Consider the following 23,799-nt stretch of genomic DNA (forward strand, 5'->3'; position numbering starts at 1 on the left):
TACTTTTTTTTCCCCCCAAATATCAGTCAAATTCGTCCCGTTTGATCTACATCTATACAGCAACTAGCATTAATTACAGTGCACGCTCCTCCTTATGAGGTTATTAATGAATCTAATACTATTTGATTCTACAGTCCTATTTTTGCAAACTTATCAAACTTATTTTCTAGTTCTTCAGTTATAGCGGAGATATTTACAATCGCTTTTTCTAATTCACCCACCCCTAACCAAGGTAAAAACCACCTTGCAAAGCTGTGAAATACTAGAGAATTTTACTAGAGAATTGTCTGGAGTCCGCTTAATCCTGCGTGTGGTCTCAAGGGGGCTTTGGCTTTGTGGGTCTTCAATAATAGTTACGTTTGGAATTATTGCCTCCAGGGTGCAAGCTCCCTTCCATCCCAGGGGCAACACCTTCCTGGCTTTATTGCCACGTAGCCAGTACCACCTCTCGCCGTTTGGGACAGGCCATCCAGTTGCAGGATTCTCACGTTGCATCTGGCGTGCGCTATGTATATTGGCGTTCCTGTGGCTACCATATTTGGTGCAGTGTGGATTATTCCCTGCGTGGATAGTTCCACACCCAGGGTCAGTACTATCGCCCCCTGAGTTTCTATCAATGTTGTTTAAAAGGCACCTTTGATAACGCGGTATATTGTAGCCAGGATTACACGCAGGGAGTGTGAGAAACACTCCGTAGCCAGTAGCTTAGGCTCAGGCGAGGATCTCAGTGAAGTAGTAATTTATTCGCGATCGCAATGGCACGCGTCCCACAAGCAGGAGCGCGCCTACTAGTCACACAGTACGGTTTATGTACTTTCTTTCTCGACGACCGGGACCCTCCCCTGTTTCCCCATTGACTGGGTATTCCGGGTTCACAACCTATCCGACGCTTCACAGACACTACGTGGCCTTCAGTTGCCGGCCTGTTCAATTTCAGATTTCTTTTGACTTTTTTACTGTTTGAAGTGGTAATGTTTCTTCACTGATCTGACTTGACGCCGTGATTTTCACCTAGCTGCTCTGAGGAGTCCGGTTGTCTGCATTTTACAAGGTTGTCCGTTAAGCTTTCTTATCACTGCGAGCCTATCTCAACACCGCATTCCTTCCCTCTAAACAACGTAACTCTGCAAAAACAACATTTTTATTCCCACAATTCCCCCCTTTTCTTCTTTATAAATTGTTGATTTTTGCAAAACTTTTCTCTGCGGTGTAATTTGGTAGATCTCTTCCTCTTCTTCACCTTCTTTGCTTTCCATTCCCTGTAATATCATCACCTTACGGGAGTAAGGTGGTGGCTCCACGGTCATTTCTTTCGATAGTGCAGTTTCAGTGAACCGCTGTACTAGTCCTTTTACACAGGGGATAATGCAACAACCAAGGGTCGTCAAAACTCCTGCTACTACGATCAAGGATGCAGATACGGACGCTAGGACCCCTTTCCATTTACCAAACCAAGATTCCGAACATCCTGTGATGGAAGTGCCTGTTCCTAATCATTCTGCCAGTTCACTGGCAAGGGTGGTAAGCCCTTGCAACGCTCTAGTTACTGTGCCATCTGGGGCAGTATTGTTGGGTATAAAAGTGCAACAATGGTTGCTCAGTATCACACACACACACACACACCCACCTCCTTTCTCCGCGATCAACATATCTAATCTATTATGTTTTCCCAAGCCATTTTGCTGGTGGCATCTAGTTGTTCAGCGATTTCTCTTATCGCATCCCTTGTATGATTTATGAATATCTGCTGACTATAATAAATACTCTTATTGATTGTTACCCACCAGAACAGCGACTCAAACCCTGCAGCAATTTGATTCCTGGCTTTCTGTTCATCGGGAACTCCTCTAGGCACCCCAAGAGAATCTATGTACCCTCTATCATCAAATGATATTCCTAAGCCTCTTTTACTTCTTCTGGGTATTTGTGATGTTTCTCTTTCAAATGCCAGGGTGAAGGGTATAGCTAATTGAACAAGTGCAAAAATGCCTCCCGAATTAGATGGTAGGGTGGACCATAAGATCTTCCCTCCGCAGTACCACCACAGATCTGCCCTGGGGATCTCAAGTCTTGAGCAGTTTCCCATCAGGTCCTTGGTAGCATTCAAGGTCCTCGTGCACAAGGCAAATTCTCCCAGATGCCGGGTAGCGCTCACACCCTGCCCTGAGAGGCAAGCTGCATGGTCACCTTTAGCTGTAGAGAATGCAGGGGGAACCCTGATATTGCTATCACGCAAGGAAGGGAACAGCAAAGAGAGAGACCTACAGGCCTCATTTCCCCAGGCAGTCTTTTCTTGGTACAATGCAATCATACATCGCATCCCCTGGGAATCCCTGGTCCACCCAAATGGGAAGGGCACTATCCGGGCAGTCGGTCGTCCCGAGGCACAAGCATAGCAAGTGCTACGGTTGAGACTCTGGACAGCATATTTGACCCATTCTATCCAGGCATTCACATCCCCATACCCTGTTTCAATCTCAAATGTTTGAACTGCCACATTTCAAAGAGAGCCTCCTGTTTTCTCTCCTGTTTTCTCCTTGAGTTTCTCCCTTTCTCTGATGGCAATAGAGGATCGTTTCCATACAGCTGTTCTCAATCTGGCTGTTGGGTCTCTCCCAGTTACTTGTTCTCTCTGCTCAGTTGTCATTGGGCATTTAAATCTCCACAAGCTAACACCTCACAAGCATCAAACATGACAGATTGTGGTACATAACCCTCTGTCACATTCACCCCTATTTTGACGGGGTATCTCATCTTACTATTATCTGGTCATGCCTTTTCCAAGTTGCCAATTGACCAAGCCCTTCTCTGAGGCCTACAGTCACTAGAAACAAAATTAATAGTTGATTTTTCCCGGTCATTATTTTTAACCCTTAGGTTTCCAAATAATTACCAATACAAAGAGTAAGATATATGTACCCTACTACTAGAACAAAAACCCCTTGGGAGCACTTTGATTCGCTATAGGCCAGTCCTTTCTCTCAATCACAAGTCACACTCATTAGTTACCTGTGAAAATAAAAGGTTAGTTTACAACTGTAAGCTTTTATCCTGCTCACAGTCCACTACGAGATTTTTCTCTTCGATTTCAACTTCCAACAAGTCTTCTGTAGGAACAGCTTCCCAGGTACTAGGGTCGACGGATGCCTTCACTCGAGTATAGTGAGTCCAGCCTTTTTCTGCAGTTCTTACGGCTGTTTCAGTGGTTAGTAGTACTTGGAATAGTCCTTCCCATTCAGGCCGGAGTTTTGATTCTTTCCAGGTCCGAATCAGGACCCAATTTCCTGGTTGATGGTGGAGAATGGGGAATTCCAAAGGTGGGGTTTGAGCCAACAACCCACGGGTCCTGAGAGATGACAAAGAAGAGGACAACCCCAGAATACAGTTCTTAGGAAACTTCTCTTGTTTCGAATTGTGGTATCTCATCCCTTCTGCCCAGATAGGGGAATCCGAACAGCATCTCATACGGTGAAATTCCTATATCGTTTCTTGGTGCTGTTTGAACCTGGAGGAGTGCTAAAGGTAATCATTCTACCCAAGGAAGTTGGGCTTCTAACACTAATTTAGTTAATTGCTTCGTTAACGTCTGGTTCATTCGCTCTACCTTCCCAGAAGAGGAGGGGTGCCAGGGGGTGTGAAAATTCCATTGAATCTCTAAGGCCTGCATTAGCCCTTGCAGTACTCGTGAAGCGAGATGACTTCCGTGACCTGAATCAATGTTTTCAAATATCCCATATCTAGGGACTATTTGCTCCGGTGATACCTTAGCCACCGTGTTCGCAGTGGCAGATACCGAGGGGAAAGCTTACACCCATCCGGTCAACTAGGACAAACAAGTACTTTAGTCTCCCTACTTTAGGTAACTCGGTAAAGTCTACCTGTATGCTTTGGAAAGGTCAAATCCCTGGCTCCCGTCCCCCTCTAGATGGGTTACGGATGACCTTTTTATTTACCTTTTGACATACGGTACATCCTCTGCATATTTGCTTCGCTACAGTGTACACTCCTACACAGACATACTTTCTTAGCACAACATCACACATTGCTTGCACCTCCCAGTGACTCTCTTGATGTAAAACAGTTAATATTTGCCTCATTGGTGCTTTATTCAGCATTTTTCTCCCATCAGGGAGTATCCGTTTTCCCTCAGACTTCGTGGTGCCTGATTCCTTAAAAAAAAAAAAAATCTCTCAAAACTTTTTAATTCTTTCTTAATTTTCAACAATTCCCTGAATCCTCTCTGGATTTATTCTTTGTTTTCCCTCAGACATTAGATGCCTTAAATACCTGACTTCTCCTTCTACATATTGTAATTTCTTTTTCAATACTCCCGAGCCGAATAGCTTGTCGAATAGCTTGTCAGTAGCTTCCTTCACAACTCTTTTCTCCTGTCCTCACAATAAATGATCATCTACATATTTGTAACAGTAATACCTCCTCGGGAGGTTGTAATTGCTCCAAAATCTGTTCTAGAACTTGCCCAAATAAATTGGTGGCCCTGTAAACCCCTGAGGTAAAACTGTCCATCTGTATTGTTCCTTCCGCCCCCATTTCAGGGTCTTTCCAGTCAGAGGTGAATAGATCTTTGCTCTCAGGGCCTGAGAGCACTCCATTAATAACACTGTTATTCCAGTCTAACAATTTGCTATTTGAATGCCCAATTTCATCATCAAATCCCTTCCTAACAAGTTAGTCCCTGCCTTTGGTACATACAGTAATTGCCCAGTAATCATTTTATCCCCTACTCTCAGCCTGGTATCCCCCAAAAGTGGGGCTGTTATCCCAGCCCCTTCTACCCCCATCACTTTTAGGGTTTCATTAGTTAATTTAATCCCTGATACTTTACAAGCCAGTAATGATCTAGCTGCCCCAGTGTATTAGGTTCACATACCAAGGTTTGGGGGGGGAGAGGGGGGGTGGAGCAGGCTGCCCCCCCCCCCCCCCCATACTTGGGAAACTGACCAAACACCACAGCAAATATACCAAAACTTCTAGACTGTTACTTAGATAATGCCTTCATCCTCTTTCCCTGCTCATTCACCTTCAAACAGCTCTGTCAAACACTACATACCCCACCTTTAACACCTTCAATAACCCTTTTTAACACTTCTATCTTTCTCCAGCCTGTACTTTCCCATTTTCCTTCTCTCCTCCTTCTTCCACTCTGGATATTCCTATTTGAAATGGCCAGCCTGGCCACACTTCAAAGCCTGTCTTTCCTTGCCTGCTATTCCTTCATCTCTCTTCCTCTCCTTTCCATCCTGGCCCTGACTCCCCCAGACGATTTTCTTCCTCTCTCTCCAACCCTCTGCCTCACTACCTGCTACGCTGTCAATACCATTAGTTTCGCTCTCTGCTTTTCCTTCTCATCTCCCCTCCCGATATACACCTCCAGGGCCTCCCGCAGGAGGGCCCCCCACAGTGACTGTTCACTACATCCCCCCACCTTCTGGAGCTTTTTCTGTGTATCTTGCCAGGCTTTAATCACAAAATGAACTTTCAAGAGACCTTGGGATACCAGGTCCTTGGGATTCATCCACGAGTACTTTCCCATTCTGACCCCAAATCTCTCATATGATTTCTGTGTTGTGCATTATTATTATTCCAGCCAGGATCAGCAAGGATCCTACTACTTGTTACCTCACAAAGAAGGACGTACCTATCTCTACTTGGAAACGCATCAGTCCGTAGACTCTGACCCACCTAAAGACCCCTGCAACTGACTGAAGCAAAAACAAAGCACTTACCCCAAACTGCAGCCCAGGCAGAATGAGCTCTCTGATGGGATGCCTGTGACTCAATTACCATTAGGCCCTGCCTGGAACCCAAAGCCAATCACCTGGGAAAGGGGAGGGGCAAAGCACAAGAAAGTAGAAAGCAGAAAGAGAGCAGGAGAAGCAGCAGCTGTTTTTCGTTTATTTTTTTCTAGCTTATCTGAACAGCATGCAGAGTGCAGACCAGAGAACTAGCGTCTCTCTAGAAGCAACAATACCAATGCTTTTGCTTCAGCTTTGAATATTGAAATGACAATATGAGAAAGCAAGTTACTGAAGCTAACTGGAATTAGCTCAACGTTTCTTCTACACAAAAAGAAAAATCTAGCAGCATAACAGATTACACCCCAAAACCAAAATCAATGTAGTAACATCACTCGCGAAAAAAAAGTAGTAAAAGATGTAGTAACATCACTCGCAGCCCCGAGGCGCCTGCAGTACCCACTTTTGGCCACCAGGCGGCGGCAGAGGGCGCCAGGGGGGCGCCACCGCGCATGCGCGGCCCCGGGGCGCCTGCAGTACCCACTTTTGAACACCAGGCGGCGGCAGAGGGCGCCAGGGGGCGCCACCGCGCATGCGCGGCCCCGCGGCGCCTGCAGTACCCACTTTTGAACACCAGGCGGCGGCAGAGGGCGCCAGGGGGCGCCACCGCGCATGCGCGGCCCCGGGGCGCCTGCAGTACCCACTTTTGGCCACCAGGCGGCGGCAGAGGGCGCCAGGGGGCGCCACCGCGCATGCGCGGCCCCGCGGCGCCTGCAGTACCCACTTTTGAACACCAGGCGGCGGCAGAGGGCGCCAGGGGGCGCCACCGCGCATGCGCGGCCCCGGGGCGCCTGCAGTACCCACTTTTGAACACCAGTCGGCGGCAGAGGGCGCCAGGGGGCGCCACCGCGCATGCGCGGCCCCGGGGCGCCTGCAGTACCCACTTTTGGCCACCAGGCGGCGGCAGAGGGCGCCAGGGGGCGCCACCGCGCATGCGCGGCCCCGCGGCGCCTTCAGTACCCACTTTTGGCCACCAGGCGGCGGCAGAGGGCGCCAGGGGGCGCCACCGCGCATGCGCGGCCCCGCGGCGCCTTCAGTACCCACTTTTGGCCACCAGGCGGCGGCAGAGGGCGCCAGGGGGCGCCACCGCGCATGCGCGGCCCCGCGGCGCCTGCAGTACCCACTTTTGAACACCAGGCGGCGGCAGAGGGCGCCAGGGGGCGCCACCGCGCATGCGCGGCCCCGGGGCGCCTGCAGTACCCACTTTTGGCCACCAGGCGGCGGCAGAGGGCGCCAGGGGGCGCCACCGCGCATGCGCGGACCCGCGGCGCCTGCAGTACCCACTTTTGGCCAGCAGGCGGCGGTAGAGGGCGCCAGGGGGCGCCACCGCGCATGCGCGGCCCCGGGGCGCCTGCAGTACCCACTTGTGGCCACCAGGCGGCGGCAGAGGGAGCCGGGGGGCGCCACCGCGCATGCGCGGCCCCGCGGCGCCTGCAGTACCCACTTTTGGCCACCAGGCGGCGGCAGAGGGCGCCAGGGGGCGCCACCGCGCATGCGCGGCCCCGGGGCGCCTGCAGTACCCACTTTTGAACACCAGGCGGCGGCAGAGGGCGCCAGGGGGCGCCACCGCGCATGCGCGGCCCCGGGGCGCCTGCAGTACCCACTTTTGGCCACCAGGCGGCGGCAGAGGGCGCCAGGGGGCGCCACCGCGCATGCGCGGCCCCGGGGCGCCTGCAGTACCCACTTTTGAACACCAGGCGGCGGCAGAGGGCGCCAGGGGGCGCCACCGCGCATGCGCGGCCCCGGGGCGCCTGCAGTACCCACTTTTGGCCACCAGGCGGCGGCAGAGGGCGCCAGGGGGCGCCACCGCGCATGCGCGGCCCCGCGGCGCCTGCAGTACCCACTTTTGAACACCAGGCGGCGGCAGAGGGCGCCAGGGGGCGCCACCGCGCATGCGCGGCCCCGGGGCGCCTGCAGTACCCACTTTTGGCCACCAGGCGGCGGCAGAGGGCGCCAGGGGGCGCCACCGCGCATGCGCGGCCCCGGGGCGCCTGCAGTACCCACTTTTGAACACCAGGCGGCGGCAGAGGGCGCCAGGGGGCGCCACCGCGCATGCGCGGCCCCGGGGCGCCTGCAGTACCCACTTTTGGCCACCAGGCGGCGGCAGAGGGCGCCAGGGGGCGCCACCGCGCATGCGCGGCCCCGCGGCGCCTGCAGTACCCACTTTTGAACACCAGGCGGCGGCAGAGGGCGCCAGGGGGCGCCAACGCGCATGCGCGGCCCCGGGGCGCCTGCAGTACCCACTTTTGAACACCAGTCGGCGGCAGAGGGCGCCAGGGGGCGCCACCGCGCATGCGCGGCCCCGGGGCGCCTGCAGTACCCACTTTTGAACACCAGGCGGCGGCAGAGGGCGCCAGGGGGCGCCACCGCGCATGCGCGGCCCCGGGGCGCCTGCAGTACCCACTTTTGAACCCCAGGCGGCGGCAGAGGGCGCAAGGGGGCGCCACCGCGCATGCGCGGCCCCGGGGCGCCTGCAGTACCCACTTTTGGCCACCAGGCGGCGGCAGAGGGCGCCAGGGGGCGCCACCGCGCATGCGCGGCCCCGCGGCGCCTGCAGTACCCACTTTTGAACACCAGGCGGCGGCAGAGGGCGCCAGGGGGCGCCACCGCGCATGCGCGGCCCCGCGGCGCCTGCAGTACCCACTTTTGGCCACCAGGCGGCGGCAGAGGGCGCCAGGGGGCGCCACCGCGCATGCGCGGCCCCGCGGCGCCTGCAGTACCCACTTTTGGCCACCAGGCGGCGGCAGAGGGCGCCAGGGGGCGCCACCGCGCATGCGCGGCCCCGCGGCGCCTGCAGTACCCACTTTTGAACACCAGGCGGCGGCAGAGGGCGCCAGGGGGCGCCACCGCGCATGCGCGGCCCCGGGGCGCCTGCAGTACCCACTTTTGAACACCAGGCGGCGGCAGAGGGCGCCAGGGGGCGCCACCGCGCATGCGCGGCCCCGGGGCGCCTGCAGTACCCACTTTTGGCCACCAGGCGTCGGCAGAGGGCGCCAGGGGGTGCCACCGCGCATGCGCGGCCCCGGGGCGCCTGCAGTACCCACTTTTGGCCACCAGGCGGCGGCAGAGGGCGCCAGGGGGCGCCACCGCGCATGCGCGGCCCCGCGGCGCCTGCAGTACCCACTGTTCGCCAGCAGGCGGCGGCAGAGGGCGCCAGGTGGCGCCACCGCGCATGCGCGGCCCCGGGGCGCCTGCAGTACCCACTTTTGGCCACCAGGCGGCGGCAGAGGGCGCCAGGGGGCGCCACCGCGTTTGCGCGGCCCCGGGGCGCCTGCAGTACCCACTTTTGGCCACCAGGCGGCGGCAGAGGGCGCCAGGGGGCGCCACCGCGCATGCGCGGCCCCGCGGCGCCTGCAGTACCCACTTTTGGCCACCAGGCGGCGGCAGAGGGCGCCAGGGGGCGCCACCGCGCATGCGCGGCCCCGCGGCGCCTGCAGTACCCACTTTTGGCCACCAGGCGGCGGCAGAGGGCGCCAGGGGGCGCCACCGCGCATGCGCGGCCCCGGGGCGCCTGCAGTACCCACTTTTGAACACCAGGCGGCGGCAGAGGGCGCCAGGGGGCGCCACCGCGCATGCGCGGCCCCGGGGCGCCTGCAGTACCCACTTTTGGCCACCAGGCGGCGGCAGAGGGCGCCAGGGGGTGCCACCGCGCATGCGCGGCCCCGCGGCGCCTGCAGTACCCACTTTTGGCCACCAGGCGGCGGCAGAGGGCGCCAGGGGGCGCCACCGCGCATGCGCGGCCCCGCGGCGCCTGCAGTACCCACTTTTGGCCAGCAGGCGGCGGCAGAGGGCGCCAGGGGGCGCCACCGCGCATGCGCGGCCCCGCGGCGCCTGCAGTACCCACTTTTGGCCACCAGGCGGCGGCAGAGGGCGCCAGGGGGCGCCACCGCGCATGCGCGGCCCCGGGGCGCCTGCAGTACCCACTTTTGAACACCAGGCGGCGGCAGAGGGCGCCAGGGGGCGCCACCGCGCATGCGCGTCGCCGGGGCGGCTGCAGTACCCACTTTTGGCCACCAGGCGGCGGCAGAGGGCGCCAGGGGGCGCCAACGCGCATGCGCGGCCCCGGGGCGCCCGCAGTACCCACTTTTGGCCACCAGGCGGCGGCAGAGGGCGCCAGGGGGCGCCACCGCGCATGCGCGGCCCCGGGGCGCCTGCAGTACCCACTTTTGGCCACCAGGCGGCGGCAGAGGGCGCCAGGGGGCGCCACCGCGCATGCGCGGCCGAGCGGCGCCTGCAGTACCCACTGTTTGCCAGCAGGCGGCGGCAGAGGGCGCCAGGGGGCGCCACCGCGCATGCGCGGCCCCGGGGCGCCTGCAGTACCCACTTTTGGCCACCAGGCGGCGGCAGAGGGCGCCAGGGGGCGCCACCGCGCATGCGCGGCCCCGCGGCGCCTGCAGTACCCACTGTTCGCCAGCAGGCGGCGGCAGAGGGTGCCAGGGGGCGCCACCGCGCATGCGCGGCCCCGCGGCGCCTGCAGTACCCACTTTTGAACACCAGGCGGCGGCAGAGGGCGCCAGGGGGCGCCACCGCGCATGCGCGGCCCCGGGGCGCCTGCAGTACCCACTTGTGGCCACCAGGCGGCGGCAGAGGGCGCCAGGGGGCGCCACCGCGCATGCGCGGCCCCGCGGCGCCTGCAGTACCCACTTTTGGCCACCAGGCGGCGGCAGAGGGCGCCAGGGGGCGCCACCGCGCATGCGCGGCCCCGGGGCGCCTGCAGTACCCACTTTTGGCCACCAGGCGGCGGCAGAGGGCGCCAGGGGGCGCCACCGCGCATGCGCGGCCCCGCGGCGCCTGCAGTACCCACTTTTGAACACCAGGCGGCGGCAGAGGGCGCCAGGGGGCGCCACCGCGCATGTGCGGCCCCGCGGCGCCTGCAGTACCCACTTTTGAACACCAGGCGGCGGCAGAGGGCGCCAGGGGGCGCAACCGCGCATGCGCGGCCCCGGGGCGCCTGCAGTACCCACTTTTGGCCACCAGGCGGCGGCAGAGGGCGCCAGGGGGCGCCACCGCGCATGCGCGGCCCCGCGGCGCCTGCAGTACCCACTTTTGAACACCAGGCGGCGGCAGAGGGCGCCAGGGGGCGCCACCGCGCATGCGCGGCCCCGGGGCGCCTGCAGTACCCACTTGTGGCCACCAGGCGGCGGCAGAGGGCGCCAGGGGGCGCCACCGCGCATGCGCGGCCCCGCGGCGCCTGCAGTACCCACTGTTCGCCAGCAGGCGGCGGCAGAGGGCGCCAGGTGGCGCCACCGCGCATGCGCGGCCCCGGGGCGCCTGCAGTACCCACTTTTGGCCACCAGGCGGCGGCAGAGGGCGCCAGGGGGCGCCACCGCGTTTGCGCGGCCCCGGGGCGCCTGCAGTACCCACTTTTGGCCACCAGGCGGCGGCAGAGGGCGCCAGGGGGCGCCACCGCGCATGCGCGGCCCCGCGGCGCCTGCAGTACCCACTTTTGGCCACCAGGCGGCGGCAGAGGGCGCCAGGGGGCGCCACCGCGCATGCGCGGCCCCGCGGCGCCTGCAGTACCCACTTTTGGCCACCAGGCGGCGGCAGAGGGCGCCAGGGGGCGCCACCGCGCATGCGCGGCCCCGGGGCGCCTGCAGTACCCACTTTTGAACACCAGGCGGCGGCAGAGGGCGCCAGGGGGCGCCACCGCGCATGCGCGGCCCCGGGGCGCCTGCAGTACCCACTTTTGGCCACCAGGCGGCGGCAGAGGGCGCCAGGGGGTGCCACCGCGCATGCGCGGCCCCGCGGCGCCTGCAGTACCCACTTTTGGCCACCAGGCGGCGGCAGAGGGCGCCAGGGGGCGCCACCGCGCATGCGCGGCCCCGGGGCGCCTGCAGTACCCACTTTTGGCCAGCAGGCGGCGGCAGAGGGCGCCAGGGGGCGCCACCGCGCATGCGCGGCCCCGCGGCGCCTGCAGTACCCACTTTTGGCCACCAGGCGGCGGCAGAGGGCGCCAGGGGGCGCCACCGCGCATGCGCGGCCCCGGGGCGCCTGCAGTACCCACTTTTGAACACCAGGCGGCGGCAGAGGGCGCCAGGGGGCGCCACCGCGCATGCGCGTCGCCGGGGCGGCTGCAGTACCCACTTTTGGCCACCAGGCGGCGGCAGAGGGCGCCAGGGGGCGCCAACGCGCATGCGCGGCCCCGGGGCGCCTGCAGTACCCACTTTTGGCCACCAGGCGGCGGCAGAGGGCGCCAGGGGGCGCCACCGCGCATGCGCGGCCCCGGGGCGCCTGCAGTACCCACTTTTGGCCACCAGGCGGCGGCAGAGGGCGCCAGGGGGCGCCACCGCGCATGCGCGGCCGAGCGGCGCCTGCAGTACCCACTGTTTGCCAGCAGGCGGCGGCAGAGGGCGCCAGGGGGCGCCACCGCGCATGCGCGGCCCCGGGGCGCCTGCAGTACCCACTTTTGGCCACCAGGCGGCGGCAGAGGGCGCCAGGGGGCGCCACCGCGCATGCGCGGCCCCGCGGCGCCTGCAGTACCCACTGTTCGCCAGCAGGCGGCGGCAGAGGGTGCCAGGGGGCGCCACCGCGCATGCGCGGCCCCGCGGCGCCTGCAGTACCCACTTTTGAACACCAGGCGGCGGCAGAGGGCGCCAGGGGGCGCCACCGCGCATGCGCGGCCCCGGGGCGCCTGCAGTACCCACTTGTGGCCACCAGGCGGCGGCAGAGGGCGCCAGGGGGCGCCACCGCGCATGCGCGGCCCCGCGGCGCCTGCAGTACCCACTTTTGGCCACCAGGCGGCGGCAGAGGGCGCCAGGGGGCGCCACCGCGCATGCGCGGCCCCGGGGCGCCTGCAGTACCCACTTTTGGCCACCAGGCGGCGGCAGAGGGCGCCAGGGGGCGCCACCGCGCATGCGCGGCCCCGCGGCGCCTGCAGTACCCACTTTTGAACACCAGGCGGCGGCAGAGGGCGCCAGGGGGCGCCACCGCGCATGTGCGGCCCCGCGGCGCCTGCAGTACCCACTTTTGAACACCAGGCGGCGGCAGAGGGCGCCAGGGGGCGCAACCGCGCATGCGCGGCCCCGGGGCGCCTGCAGTACCCACTTTTGGCCACCAGGCGGCGGCAGAGGGCGCCAGGGGGCGCCACCGCGCATGCGCGGCCCCGCGGCGCCTGCAGTACCCACTTTTGAACACCAGGCGGCGGCAGAGGGCGCCAGGGGGCGCCACCGCGCATGCGCGGCCCCGGGGCGCCTGCAGTACCCACTTGTGGCCACCAGGCGGCGGCAGAGGGCGCCAGGGGGCGCCACCGCGCATGCGCGGCCCCGCGGCGCCTGCAGTACCCACTTTTGAACACCAGGCGGCGGCAGAGGGCGCCAGGGGGCGCCAACGCGCATGCGCGGCCCCGGGGCGCCTGCAGTACCCACTTTTGAACACCAGTCGGCGGCAGAGGGCGCCAGGGGGCGCCACCGCGCATGCGCGGCCCCGGGGCGCCTGCAGTACCCACTTTTGAACACCAGGCGGCGGCAGAGGGCGCCAGGGGGCGCCACCGCGCATGCGCGGCCCCGGGGCGCCTGCAGTACCCACTTTTGGCCACCAGGCGGCGGCAGAGGGCGCCAGGGGGCGCCACCGCGCATGCGCGGCCCCGGGGCGCCTGCAGTACCCACTTTTGAACCCCAGGCGGCGGCAGAGGGCGCCAGGGGGCGCCACCGCGCATGCGCGGCCCCGGGGCGCCTGCAGTACCCACTTTTGGCCACCAGGCGGCGGCAGAGGGCGCCAGGGGGCGCCACCGCGCATGCGCGGCCCCGCGGCGCCTGCAGTACCCACTTTTGAACACCAGGCGGCGGCAGAGGGCGCCAGGGGGCGCCACCGCGCATGCGCGGCCCCGCGGCGCCTGCAGTACCCACTTTTGGCCACCAGGCGGCGGCAGAGGGCGCCAGGGGGCGCCACCGCGCATGCGCGGCCCCGCGGCGCCTGCAGTACCCACTTTTGGCCACCAGGCGGCGGCAGAGGGCGCCAGGGGGCGCCACCGCGCATGCGCGGCCCCGCGGCGCCTGCAGTACCCACTTTTGAACACCAGGCGGCGGCAGAGGGCGCCAGGGGGCGCCACCGCGCATGCGCGGCCCCGGGGCGCCTGCAGTACCCACTTTTGAACACCAGGCGGCGGCAGAGGGCGCCAGGGGGCGCCACCGCGCATGCGCGGCCCCGGGGCGCCTGCAGTACCCACTTTTGGCCACCAGGCGTCGGCAGAGGGCGCCAGGGGGTGCCACCGCGCATGCGCGGCCCCGGGGCGCCTGCAGTACCCACTTTTGGCCACCAGGCGGCGGCAGAGGGCGCCAGGGGGCGCCACCGCGCATGCGCGGCCCCGCGGCGCCTGCAGTACCCACTGTTCGCCAGCAGGCGGCGGCAGAGGGCGCCAGGTGGCGCCACCGCGCATGCGCGGCCCCGGGGCGCCTGCAGTACCCACTTTTGGCCACCAGGCGGCGGCAGAGGGCGCCAGGGGGCGCCACCGCGTTTGCGCGGCCCCGGGGCGCCTGCAGTACCCACTTTTGGCCACCAGGCGGCGGCAGAGGGCGCCAGGGGGCGCCACCGCGCATGCGCGGCCCCGCGGCGCCTGCAGTACCCACTTTTGGCCACCAGGCGGCGGCAGAGGGCGCCAGGGGGCGCCACCGCGCATGCGCGGCCCCGCGGCGCCTGCAGTACCCACTTTTGGCCACCAGGCGGCGGCAGAGGGCGCCAGGGGGCGCCACCGCGCATGCGCGGCCCCGGGGCGCCTGCAGTACCCACTTTTGAACACCAGTCGGCGGCAGAGGGCGCCAGGGGGCGCCACCGCGCATGCGCGGCCCCGGGGCGCCTGCAGTACCCACTTTTGGCCACCAGGCGGTGGCAGAGGGCGCCAGGGGGTGCCACCGCGCATGCGCGGCCCCGCGGCGCCTGCAGTACCCACTTTTGGCCACCAGGCGGCGGCAGAGGGCGCCAGGGGGCGCCACCGCGCATGCGCGGCCCCGGGGCGCCTGCAGTACCCACTTTTGGCCAGCAGGCGGCGGCAGAGGGCGCCAGGGGGCGCCACCGCGCATGCGCGGCCCCGGGGCGCCTGCAGTACCCACTTTTGGCCACCAGGCGGCGGCAGAGGGCGCCAGGGGGCGCCACCGCGCATGCGCGGCCCCGCGGCGCCTGCAGTACCCACTTTTGAACACCAGGCGGCGGCAGAGGGCGCCAGGGGGCGCCACCGCGCATGCGCGTCGCCGGGGCGGCTGCAGTACCCACTTTTGGCCACCAGGCGGCGGCAGAGGGCGCCAGGGGGCGCCAACGCGCATGCGCGGCCCCGGGGCGCCTGCAGTACCCACTTTTGGCCACCAGGCGGCGGCAGAGGGCGCCAGGGGGCGCCACCGCGCATGCGCGGCCCCGGGGCGCCTGCAGTACCCACTTTTGGCCACCAGGCGGCGGCAGAGGGCGCCAGGGGGCGCCACCGCGCATGCGCGGCCCCGCGGCGCCTGCAGTACCCACTGTTTGCCAGCAGGCGGCGGCAGAGGGCGCCAGGGGGCGCCACCGCGCATGCGCGGCCCCGGGGCGCCTGCAGTACCCACTTTTGGCCACCAGGCGGCGGCAGAGGGCGCCAGGGGGCGCCACCGCGCATGCGCGGCCCCGCGGCGCCTGCAGTACCCACTGTTCGCCAGCAGGCGGCGGCAGAGGGTGCCAGGGGGCGCCACCGCGCATGCGCGGCCCCGCGGCGCCTGCAGTACCCACTTTTGAACACCAGGCGGCGGCAGAGGGCGCCAGGGGGCGCCACCGCGCATGCGCGGCCCCGGGGCGCCTGCAGTACCCACTTGTGGCCACCAGGCGGCGGCAGAGGGCGCCAGGGGGCGCCACCGCGCATGCGCGGCCCCGCGGCGCCTGCAGTACCCACTTTTGGCCACCAGGCGGCGGCAGAGGGCGCCAGGGGGCGCCACCGCGCATGCGCGGCCCCGGGGCGCCTGCAGTACCCACTTTTGGCCACCAGGCGGCGGCAGAGGGCGCCAGGGGGCGCCACCGCGCATGCGCGGCCCCGCGGCGCCTGCAGTACCCACTTTTGAACACCAGGCGGCGGCAGAGGGCGCCAGGGGGCGCCACCGCGCATGTGCGGCCCCGCGGCGCCTGCAGTACCCACTTTTGAACACCAGGCGGCGGCAGAGGGCGCCAGGGGGCGCCACCGCGCATGCGCGGCCCCGGGGCGCCTGCAGTACCCACTTTTGGCCACCAGGCGGCGGCAGAGGGCGCCAGGGGGCGCCACCGCGCATGCGCGGCCCCGCGGCGCCTGCAGTACCCACTTTTGAACACCAGGCGGCGGCAGAGGGCGCCAGGGGGCGCCACCGCGCATGCGCGGCCCCGCGGCGCCTGCAGTACCCACTTTTGGCCACCAGGCGGCGGCAGAGGGCGCCAGGGGGCGCCACCGCGCATGCGCGGCCCCGCGGCGCCTGCAGTACCCACTTTTGGCCACCAGGCGGCGGCAGAGGGCGCCAGGGGGCGCCACCGCGCATGCGCGGCCCCGGGGCGCCTGCAGTACCCACTTTTGGCCACCAGGCGGCGGGAGAGGGCGCCTGGGGGCGCCACCGCGCATGCGCGGCCCCGGGCCGCCTGCAGTACCCACTTTTGGCCACCAGGCGGCGGCAGAGGGCGCCAGGGGGCGCCACCGCGTTTGCGCGGCCCCGGGGCGCCTGCAGTACCCACTGTTCGCCAGCAGGCGGCGGCAGAGGGCGCCAGGGGGCGCCACCGCGCATGCGCGGCCCCGGGGCGCCTGCAGTACCCACTTTTGAACACCAGGCGGCGGCAGAGGGCGCCAGGGGGCGCCACCGCGCATGCGCGGCCCCGCGGCGCCTGCAGTACCCACTTTTGAACACCAGGCGGCGGCAGAGGGCGCCAGGGGGCGCCACCGCGCATGCGCGGCCCCGCGGCGCCTGCAGTACCCACTTTTGGCCAGCAGGCGGCGGCAGAGGGCGCCAGGGGGCGCCACCGCGCATGCGCGGCCCCGCGGCATCTGCAGTACCCACTTTTGGCCACCAGGCGGCGGCAGAGGGCGCCAGGGGGCGCCACCGCGCATGCGCGGCCCCGCGGCGCCTGCAGTACCCACTTTTGAACACCAGGCGGCGGCAGAGGGCGCCAGGGGGCGCCACCGCGCATGCGCGGCCCCGGGGCGCCTGCAGTACCCACTTTTGAACACCAGGCGGCGGCAGAGGGCGCCAGGGGGCGCCACCGCGCATGCGCGGCCCCGGGGCGCCTGCAGTACCCACTTTTGGCCACCAGGCGGCGGCAGAGGGCGCCAGGGGGCGCCACCGCGCATGCGCGGCCCCGCGGCGCCTGCAGTACCCACTTTTGGCCAGCAGGCGGCGGCAGAGGGCGCCAGGGGGCGCCACCGCGCATGCGCGGCCCCGGGGCGCCTGCAGTACCCACTTTTGGCCAGCAGGCGGCGGCAGAGGGCGCCAGGGGGCGCCACCGCGCATGCGCGGCCCCGCGGCGCCTGCAGTACCCACTTTTGGCCACCAGGCGGCGGCAGAGGGCGCCAGGGGGCGCCACCGCGCATGCGCGGCCCCGGGGCGCCTGCAGTACCCACTTTTGAACACCAGGCGGCGGCAGAGGGCGCCAGGGGGCGCCACCGCGCATGCGCGGCCCCGCGGCGCCTGCAGTACACACTGTTCGCCAGCAGGCGGCGGCAGAGGGCGCCAGGGGGCGCCACCGCGCATGCGCGGCCCCGGGGCGCCTGCAGTACCCACTTTTGAACACCAGGCGGCGGCAGAGGGCGCCAGGTGGCGCCACCGCGCATGCGCGGCCCCGGGGCGCCTGCAGTACCCACTTTTGGCCACCAGGCGGCGGCAGAGGGCGCCACAGCGTATGCGCGGTCCCGAGACGCCTGCAGTACCCACTTTTTGCCATCTGGTGGCGCAGAGGGCGCCACAGCGTATGCGCGGCCCCGAGGCGCCTGCAGTACCCACTTTTCGCCACCAGGCGGCGGCAGAGGGCGCCACAGCGTATGCGGGACCCCGAGGCGCCTGCAGTACCCACTTTTCGCCACCAGGTGGCGCAGAGGGCCCCAGGGGGCGCCACAGCGTATGCGCTGACCCAAGGCGCCTGCAGTACCAGATTTTTACCAGCAGGTGGCGGAAGGGAGCATTCAAAGGCGCCACCGCGTATGCGTGGCCCCGCCGCCTGCAGTACCCGCTTCTCGCCGGCAGGATGCGTCCTGAGGGCAGCAGGGATGGCTTCCCAGACCATTTTCTCAGAGAAAGCACAAACGAAAACAGCAGAAATTTGCACCCCGCGCCGCCTCAGGGAGGAAGGGTCTGCCTTGAGCAACGTGCCGCTCACGGCTGGGAAGCTGAGCGGCGGCAAGCTGAAACAGTACATTTTTTATCAGGACAAAAAAGGCAGGGAGATAATAACAACGAACCCAACATGGGCAACGGGATGCTCTGAGCCCAATGACCACAACTCCCGGCTTGCTGGGGGAATGGTGCTCCTGGCGGCTTGACACTGCAAACACCACAGAGCCAGCCCCAGGCTTCCCCACCTGCAGCCCAGCACCCGCAGACCTGTGCCTGCCACCCCGTGCCACCCCTGCCTGGGCTTTCCTTGCCCCAGCCGCCAATCCCCCGGGACCCGGCCTCCACAACGCCATCCCCTGCCCTGGGGGTCCTGCCGGGAACCCCCAGCCCCCTCCCCACTTGCGCCTCTGCAAGCAGCCCCCGCCACACAGAGCAGTCCCCCCAGCCCGGGGAGCAAAGACAGCAGCGAGCTGCCCCCCCACCCGGCAGGGCTGGCCCCGCACTCCGAGGGGTCGTCAGCATCCTGCGGCCGGTGGACACGGGGCCACCCCCCCCCTCCACACCCACCCCGCTACGGAACCTGCACCCACACACAGACAGCGACAGCCACTTCCCCCAATGGCAACCACCAAAGGGGGCATGGGCCAGAAAGCAAACTTTATTAAACTGCTGTGCAGGACTCCCGGGAGGGGGTTGCGGTGGGGCTCCCTGCCCAGTCGTTCTCCCCTTCCCCTGGCGGGCAAGGCAAAGAGCGGCGTCCGTCTGTCCGTCCGTCCGTCCCTGCGTGGGGAGCGGATGCTGGAAGTGGGCTTCTCACTGTCGCTGCTTTGGGCAGTTGCGGAGTAATTGCCTTAAGTAACAAGGCAAATTAAACTCATATTCACCTTTTAAAGAAAGTGTACAGCATCGAAGAAGCTTTCAGGGTGGAGGGCAGCTGCGCCACCTAAGCGTTCCCCAGGCCTCCAACTTTACGTGCTATCGCACTAGGGGAACTTGGTGTGCTGACTCTAAGGAAGGAGACGGAGCGTAAAGCGGAGTGGAAACACCACGGATAGGCTCTGCGACCAGATGGGGACCAGATGCTCTTGTGCACACTGAGACCGATAAGCTGCACGTTTGCTACCCTGAGCCAACGACCTGTCATGTTTTTAACAAAACACTGCACTCTAGGGAACTTTTGCTCATTCTAGTATCATCATAATACCAAAACACACCTCCATCCCAAAAGCTCCGTATCTCCAAGGTGCGACCACCCCTCACTGAGGGCATGCTCTGAGTTTCTCAGACCCCTCTACCTTTAAACGAAAGCAAGAAAACTTTACACCAAACATAACCAAGGTATGCCTGACTAGAGTCACTCAAGCCCCACCTAAAGGAGAGAAAATAAATGTAAACTGTCTTAAGTGAAAGGGGGTGTTAGGGAAGATACCATCACCAAGGATACCTTTCTGACTTCCAGGATCAGTCGACTGGCTGAGCCTCTCTTCCCCCCGCACTGGGACGCCGTGGGGTAATATTTGAACGCTTGGTTGTACCAGGTGTCTCCTTGGAAACTTAGAAATCTCTAGAGCCTTTGTGCCTTTTAATGCGTTAACAGCCAGGACGAGTACCTGTGTATTTCATGCGTGCTCGCTTGCTTTCGCGGACAGTGAATTTATCGCTGGCGATCCAAAGAACCTGTGTCCTTGTTGCTGTAATAAATTGCTGTTCATTGCATTGTTCCTAGCCGTGACAGTTCTCATTGAACGCGACTAGAGCGAGGGCGTGCTACGTTATTGGTGAATCCGTGACCGTGATAGTTCAGTAACCTGAATCCGACCAGACCCGTAACAGTTAGTCAGCTACGCCCCTTAGCGCGACAGTATTTCATAGGGAAAAACATTAAGCCTAAGATTTCCCATGCCTAAGGCCCTGGGGGTCAGGCAGAGAAGGAACCCGAGACTCTTAGCCATGCGACTCCTGAGAATCGCAGCTTACAGTTAGTCACTCACCGTCTTCCGGTCTCACAGGATGAGGCAGAGGTATAATCAATTCCTTCTCCATCTCTCTGGAAAGAGCTTTTCTCCTATCTATGACAAAGGAAAAAAAAAAAAAGTTGTGATCATGGGAGTCAGTACACAAAGCCACACGCTGTGAATTCACTACTACAGTTAAGATCATTTTTAGTCAAAAAACACCTCGGCAGCAATGTTACCACTGCAAACATAGCGTGGCAAGAAAAATTCCACTCAAGGTAAAGTAAAGGGCAAGCTAAAAGGACGAATGACGTGACCAAAGGCAACTGCAACAACCATCTACCAGATGGTTCCACAGCCCTCGTCCACAGCCCTCAGATTTCACGGTCGTCTTTCCTGACGAATGAATCCTGGAAGAACAGAAAAGATACACAAGGTGTCCTTTGTGGAGCCTTTGGGGAGACTACTGAAAGGAAAACCAAACCAAAAAACTAGGAACAGCAAGCGGCGTGTACGTTGGTTCTGTTAACAGAGTAACACTAACGTACTAGAAATTTCCACGTTCTTTGCCCTCTACCTTGAAAAAGTCACCCAATTCTGTCAGTGTTCACCATCGCCTTTTTTTTTTTTTTTTTTTAAATTTTCACATGGACATCTGAGGAAAACATTTCGAGTCCCTGTCATCAAGGGAGAGGAGGAGAAAAAAAAAAAAAAGAGAGGGATGAGGGGGGAAGAAGCGCAGCCATTCCTTGCCTCGGTAACGCGAGCAAAAAGCTCAGGCGCTCGGCAACAATGTGCTTTGAAAGACAAAACACAGAAGAAACTGCATGTTATTTTATCTCAGCTGTAGAGTCACGTGTATTTGTACCTGCTCATTTACTCATCTGCCAGTTTATTTTGCTACAGACGCTACAGAACATAGAGACTGCGAGGTTACTACAACCTTTTGTAACCGATGCGATCTTTGGTAGGAATAGCTATCTAAAAGAGCCAACAAAATCCCCTTTGTCGACAGCCATCTGAACTTTTATCGTCTAACAACAGTCCTACAAACATCCCCCGGGATGCTCAACTTCAGAAACTTTCCGTTCAACCTGAGGCAGAACAAGCCCTTACCCTGGACACCTTCACCTGGCTCTCCACTGCTAGCAGGGTAGCACTCCGATACTGCCCAGTACGCGCTGCAGCCTACTCGCTTACGCGTATTTACTGCGGCCTGGTTCAATACGCTCACAGAGAGACCCATGAAAAATCCACCCTTTATTTCAGAAAAGTAAATAAAGACATACATACATATGACACAGTAAGGAAGAAAAGCTGAACACACGGGATGCTGTCCTTTACCGAGGGGCAGATCCAACATCAGCACAGGGAGCTTTGGGGCACGTGAGCGATCATCTACACCAGCCATCGGAACAAGCCAAACGCACGCACACGAGCCTCGATTTAAAAAAAAAAAAACCAAAAACAAACAAACAAAAAAAAGTTAAGTTCCTTTATAACTTATGGAAGTAACAACCTACAGCTTAGATGCAGTTGGATTGCATCAGCTTAGGGACTGCCTCCTTCAAAATGCGCGGGGGGGTGGGAAAACCAGTCTCGAAAACCTGTTGCCTAACAGGAGACTGTTGCCTGCTCCTCCATAGGTTACGTTCCTCCAAGCATCGTCCTGTTCCTGGATTTTACCAGCCACAACGGGATGGTCCCACTGGCATGATTCGGGGACGCTTCGCACGGGGTTTATTTGACGCTGAAGTAAGTCTTCTGTGGGTATAAGTAATGCAGCACAAGATGGAAAGTAAGCTAAGGCACCGTCTGCGGCACAACGCTTGTGCGATATTGGACCTGAGGGGACCAGTCGAAGCCTGCAATAATCGCTGAACGGGTGGGTAAGTAGGGAGCCCTACGGGAAACAGAGCTCATGTTCTGCGAAGCTCTTTTCCCGTCAAGAAGAGGACCTTTTCTATTCAGCGTCTTTACCGAACTTTAGGCTACTTCCTATTCGCTTTGGCAAGTTAGCCTCCGTAGAAGCCAAGAGATTTTAAACTGCCAAGCACCATTTATAGTTCCTGTTCTCCAACGACAGGGAATTTCAATCGCGGTGCTAGTTAATAGGAAAGTCTGGCTCTGTTTCACGCAAATCAAGTACCTAAACCACAGACAGGAGTCTGCAGAAAGAATACTTTAAAAGGTGAATTTAAAGAGAGTGATAATACTCACTTTTCCAACATTTCTGCAATGACTGTGGCGAAAAAGGCTGAACCAGGGACGTCTCTATCATCCACTCTAGGATTTAGCAACTCCATACAGTTATGGGTCAAATACCACAGCTTCAACGCAAGGCAGACAGGGACCTCGAAGGTCACGTTTCTGTCTGCGTACTGAGTTCCACTGGAAAGCCCCCAGCCGCTCAATTCCCAAGCAACTTTGCCACGGCCAGCGCTTACCTGGAGTTTTGCTTTCTCTCGCTGCTCAGTACAGGCTCTTTTGTTGCACACACGTCAAGCAAAACTCTCGGGACATAACCAGTAGACAGACAGACAGGCAGAAATTGCCTCTCACGTCTGTCTTGACCGACCACAACCAGCGTTCCGGAAAGCCCTGCAAGCACCGGTTTATTTCTAGGACAACTCTGAAAGCTGAGGCGGGACAAAGGTTAGCCTCTCGTACCAAAGACTGAGCAACAAAGAGACAGAGCTCGACAGGCCAATTCATTCTAGGTCTAAGAAGCTACTACAGCTTGGCAGGCACTACGAGGCTTTCCTTTGCGCTTCCCCGCGCCGAGCGGTTCGCGCTTCTGCAAATTCGATTAAGCCTTTGAGCCTGGGCTGTAGGAAGTTTACGAGCACGCCTCAGTTTCTCCCAAAGGTTGCTGCGACTTACCTGGACAGACGGACTGCTCTTTCTCCTGGGAAACCTGCGACTGCAGCACGCCAGCTGCAGCTTTCCTCCCTTCAGCTGCTGCGCCACCTTCGCTCGGCGACAAACCCCGCGGGGGTCCCAGCGGCGGGGAGCTGCTTCTGCCCTGGTGAGCCGCAGGGAAAGGAGAGAGCCGGCCGTCAGCACGCGGGGGGAGGAAAACCTCCGAGGCGCAGCCCGACGATCGGGCGCAGCGAGGACCCGCGCCCGGCCGCCGCAGCCCCCACCCCTCCCGGCCCGACGCTCCGGGGAAGCGCCCCCGAAGGCTCTCGCTCGCCTCACCGCCGGCAGCCGCGCTCGCAGCCAGCGGCAACCTGCGCCTCCCGGCGCGCACGGCCCGGCCCCGGCCCCGGCTCGGGGAAAGACCGGCCGCGCACCACAGAACTACAGCTCCCAGCATGCCGCGGGACGGAGCAGTCCATCCAACCCAGAGGGGAGTCGGCCAAGCGCACACAACCGCCCCCCCCCCCCGCCGCCCTCTCTGCGCCCGCCCGCCCCCCTCCCCCCCCCCGCGCCGCTTCGCCCCTCTCTCCCCAGCCCTCCGAAGCCCCGTGCAGTGCAGACCCCGCCGCACGCCCGGTCCGCTCCGCTCCGCTCCGGCGCGGCGCCGCCCCCGCCCCGCACAAGGGCCGTTTCCGCAGAAGCCGCCGACCGCGTGGCGCCCCAACCGCCCGCCGCCTCGCCCCCTCCCGGCCCGGCGCAGCACCGACCACCAACCTCATTGCGGCACCGCGCCTCGGCGGCCCGGCCCGGCCCGACAGCTTCCGCCCATAGTGTCGGCAAGCCCTGCACGGCACCTCCGCCCTGGGTTCCTCCGAGCCAATCACGGAGCGTTTCCGCCCTCAGTAAAGGCTAGCCGTGACGCCACTTCCGCCC

The 23,799-nt window shown here is 63.3% G+C and overlaps 1 protein-coding gene and 1 long non-coding RNA gene across 52 annotated transcripts; both read right to left on the reverse strand.

Moving 5' to 3' along the window:
- Window positions 1-1,580: 1,580 nt before the first annotated feature.
- LOC310883760 lies at window positions 1,581-6,220 on the reverse strand. 2 transcript variants are annotated; one of them, XR_014573774.1, is made up of 2 exons: window positions 5,748-6,220; window positions 1,581-3,505 (listed from the first exon to the last, which is right to left on the reverse strand). It is a non-coding gene; the product is annotated as an uncharacterized lncRNA (long non-coding RNA). The 2 variants fall into 2 exon arrangements; XR_014573775.1 differs by having other exon boundaries at window positions 1,581-4,169.
- An 11,314-nt stretch (window positions 6,221-17,534) lies between these two features.
- Window positions 17,535-23,792, reverse strand: LOC310883771 (uncharacterized protein). 50 transcript variants are annotated; one of them, XR_014573847.1, is made up of 8 exons: window positions 23,641-23,789; window positions 22,888-23,029; window positions 21,612-22,605; window positions 21,349-21,444; window positions 20,041-20,118; window positions 19,494-19,857; window positions 19,264-19,344; window positions 18,687-18,899 (listed from the first exon to the last, which is right to left on the reverse strand). XR_014573847.1 is itself a non-coding variant. In XM_083804628.1 (7 exons), the coding sequence occupies exons 4-7, from the start codon at window positions 21,413-21,415 to the stop codon at window positions 18,565-18,567; spliced, it is 561 nt and encodes a 186-aa protein (XP_083660754.1). In that variant the 5' UTR covers window positions 21,416-21,444; window positions 22,452-22,605; window positions 22,888-23,029; window positions 23,641-23,792; the 3' UTR covers window positions 17,535-18,564. The 50 variants fall into 50 exon arrangements, 8 of the variants coding, with proteins under 8 accessions (XP_083660754.1, XP_083660752.1, XP_083660755.1 ...); XR_014573826.1 differs by having other exon boundaries at window positions 18,687-19,056; window positions 19,264-20,118; window positions 21,298-21,444; ... (2 more) ...; window positions 22,452-22,605; window positions 23,641-23,787; XM_083804628.1 differs by lacking the exon at window positions 19,264-19,344 and having other exon boundaries at window positions 17,535-18,899; window positions 19,660-19,740; window positions 22,452-22,605; window positions 23,641-23,792.
- Between the last annotated feature and the right edge of the window lie 7 nt (window positions 23,793-23,799).

This window comes from Anser anser, assembly GCF_964211835.1.
Source record: "Anser anser genome assembly, chromosome: 18".
NCBI lineage: Eukaryota > Metazoa > Chordata > Aves > Anseriformes > Anatidae > Anser > Anser anser.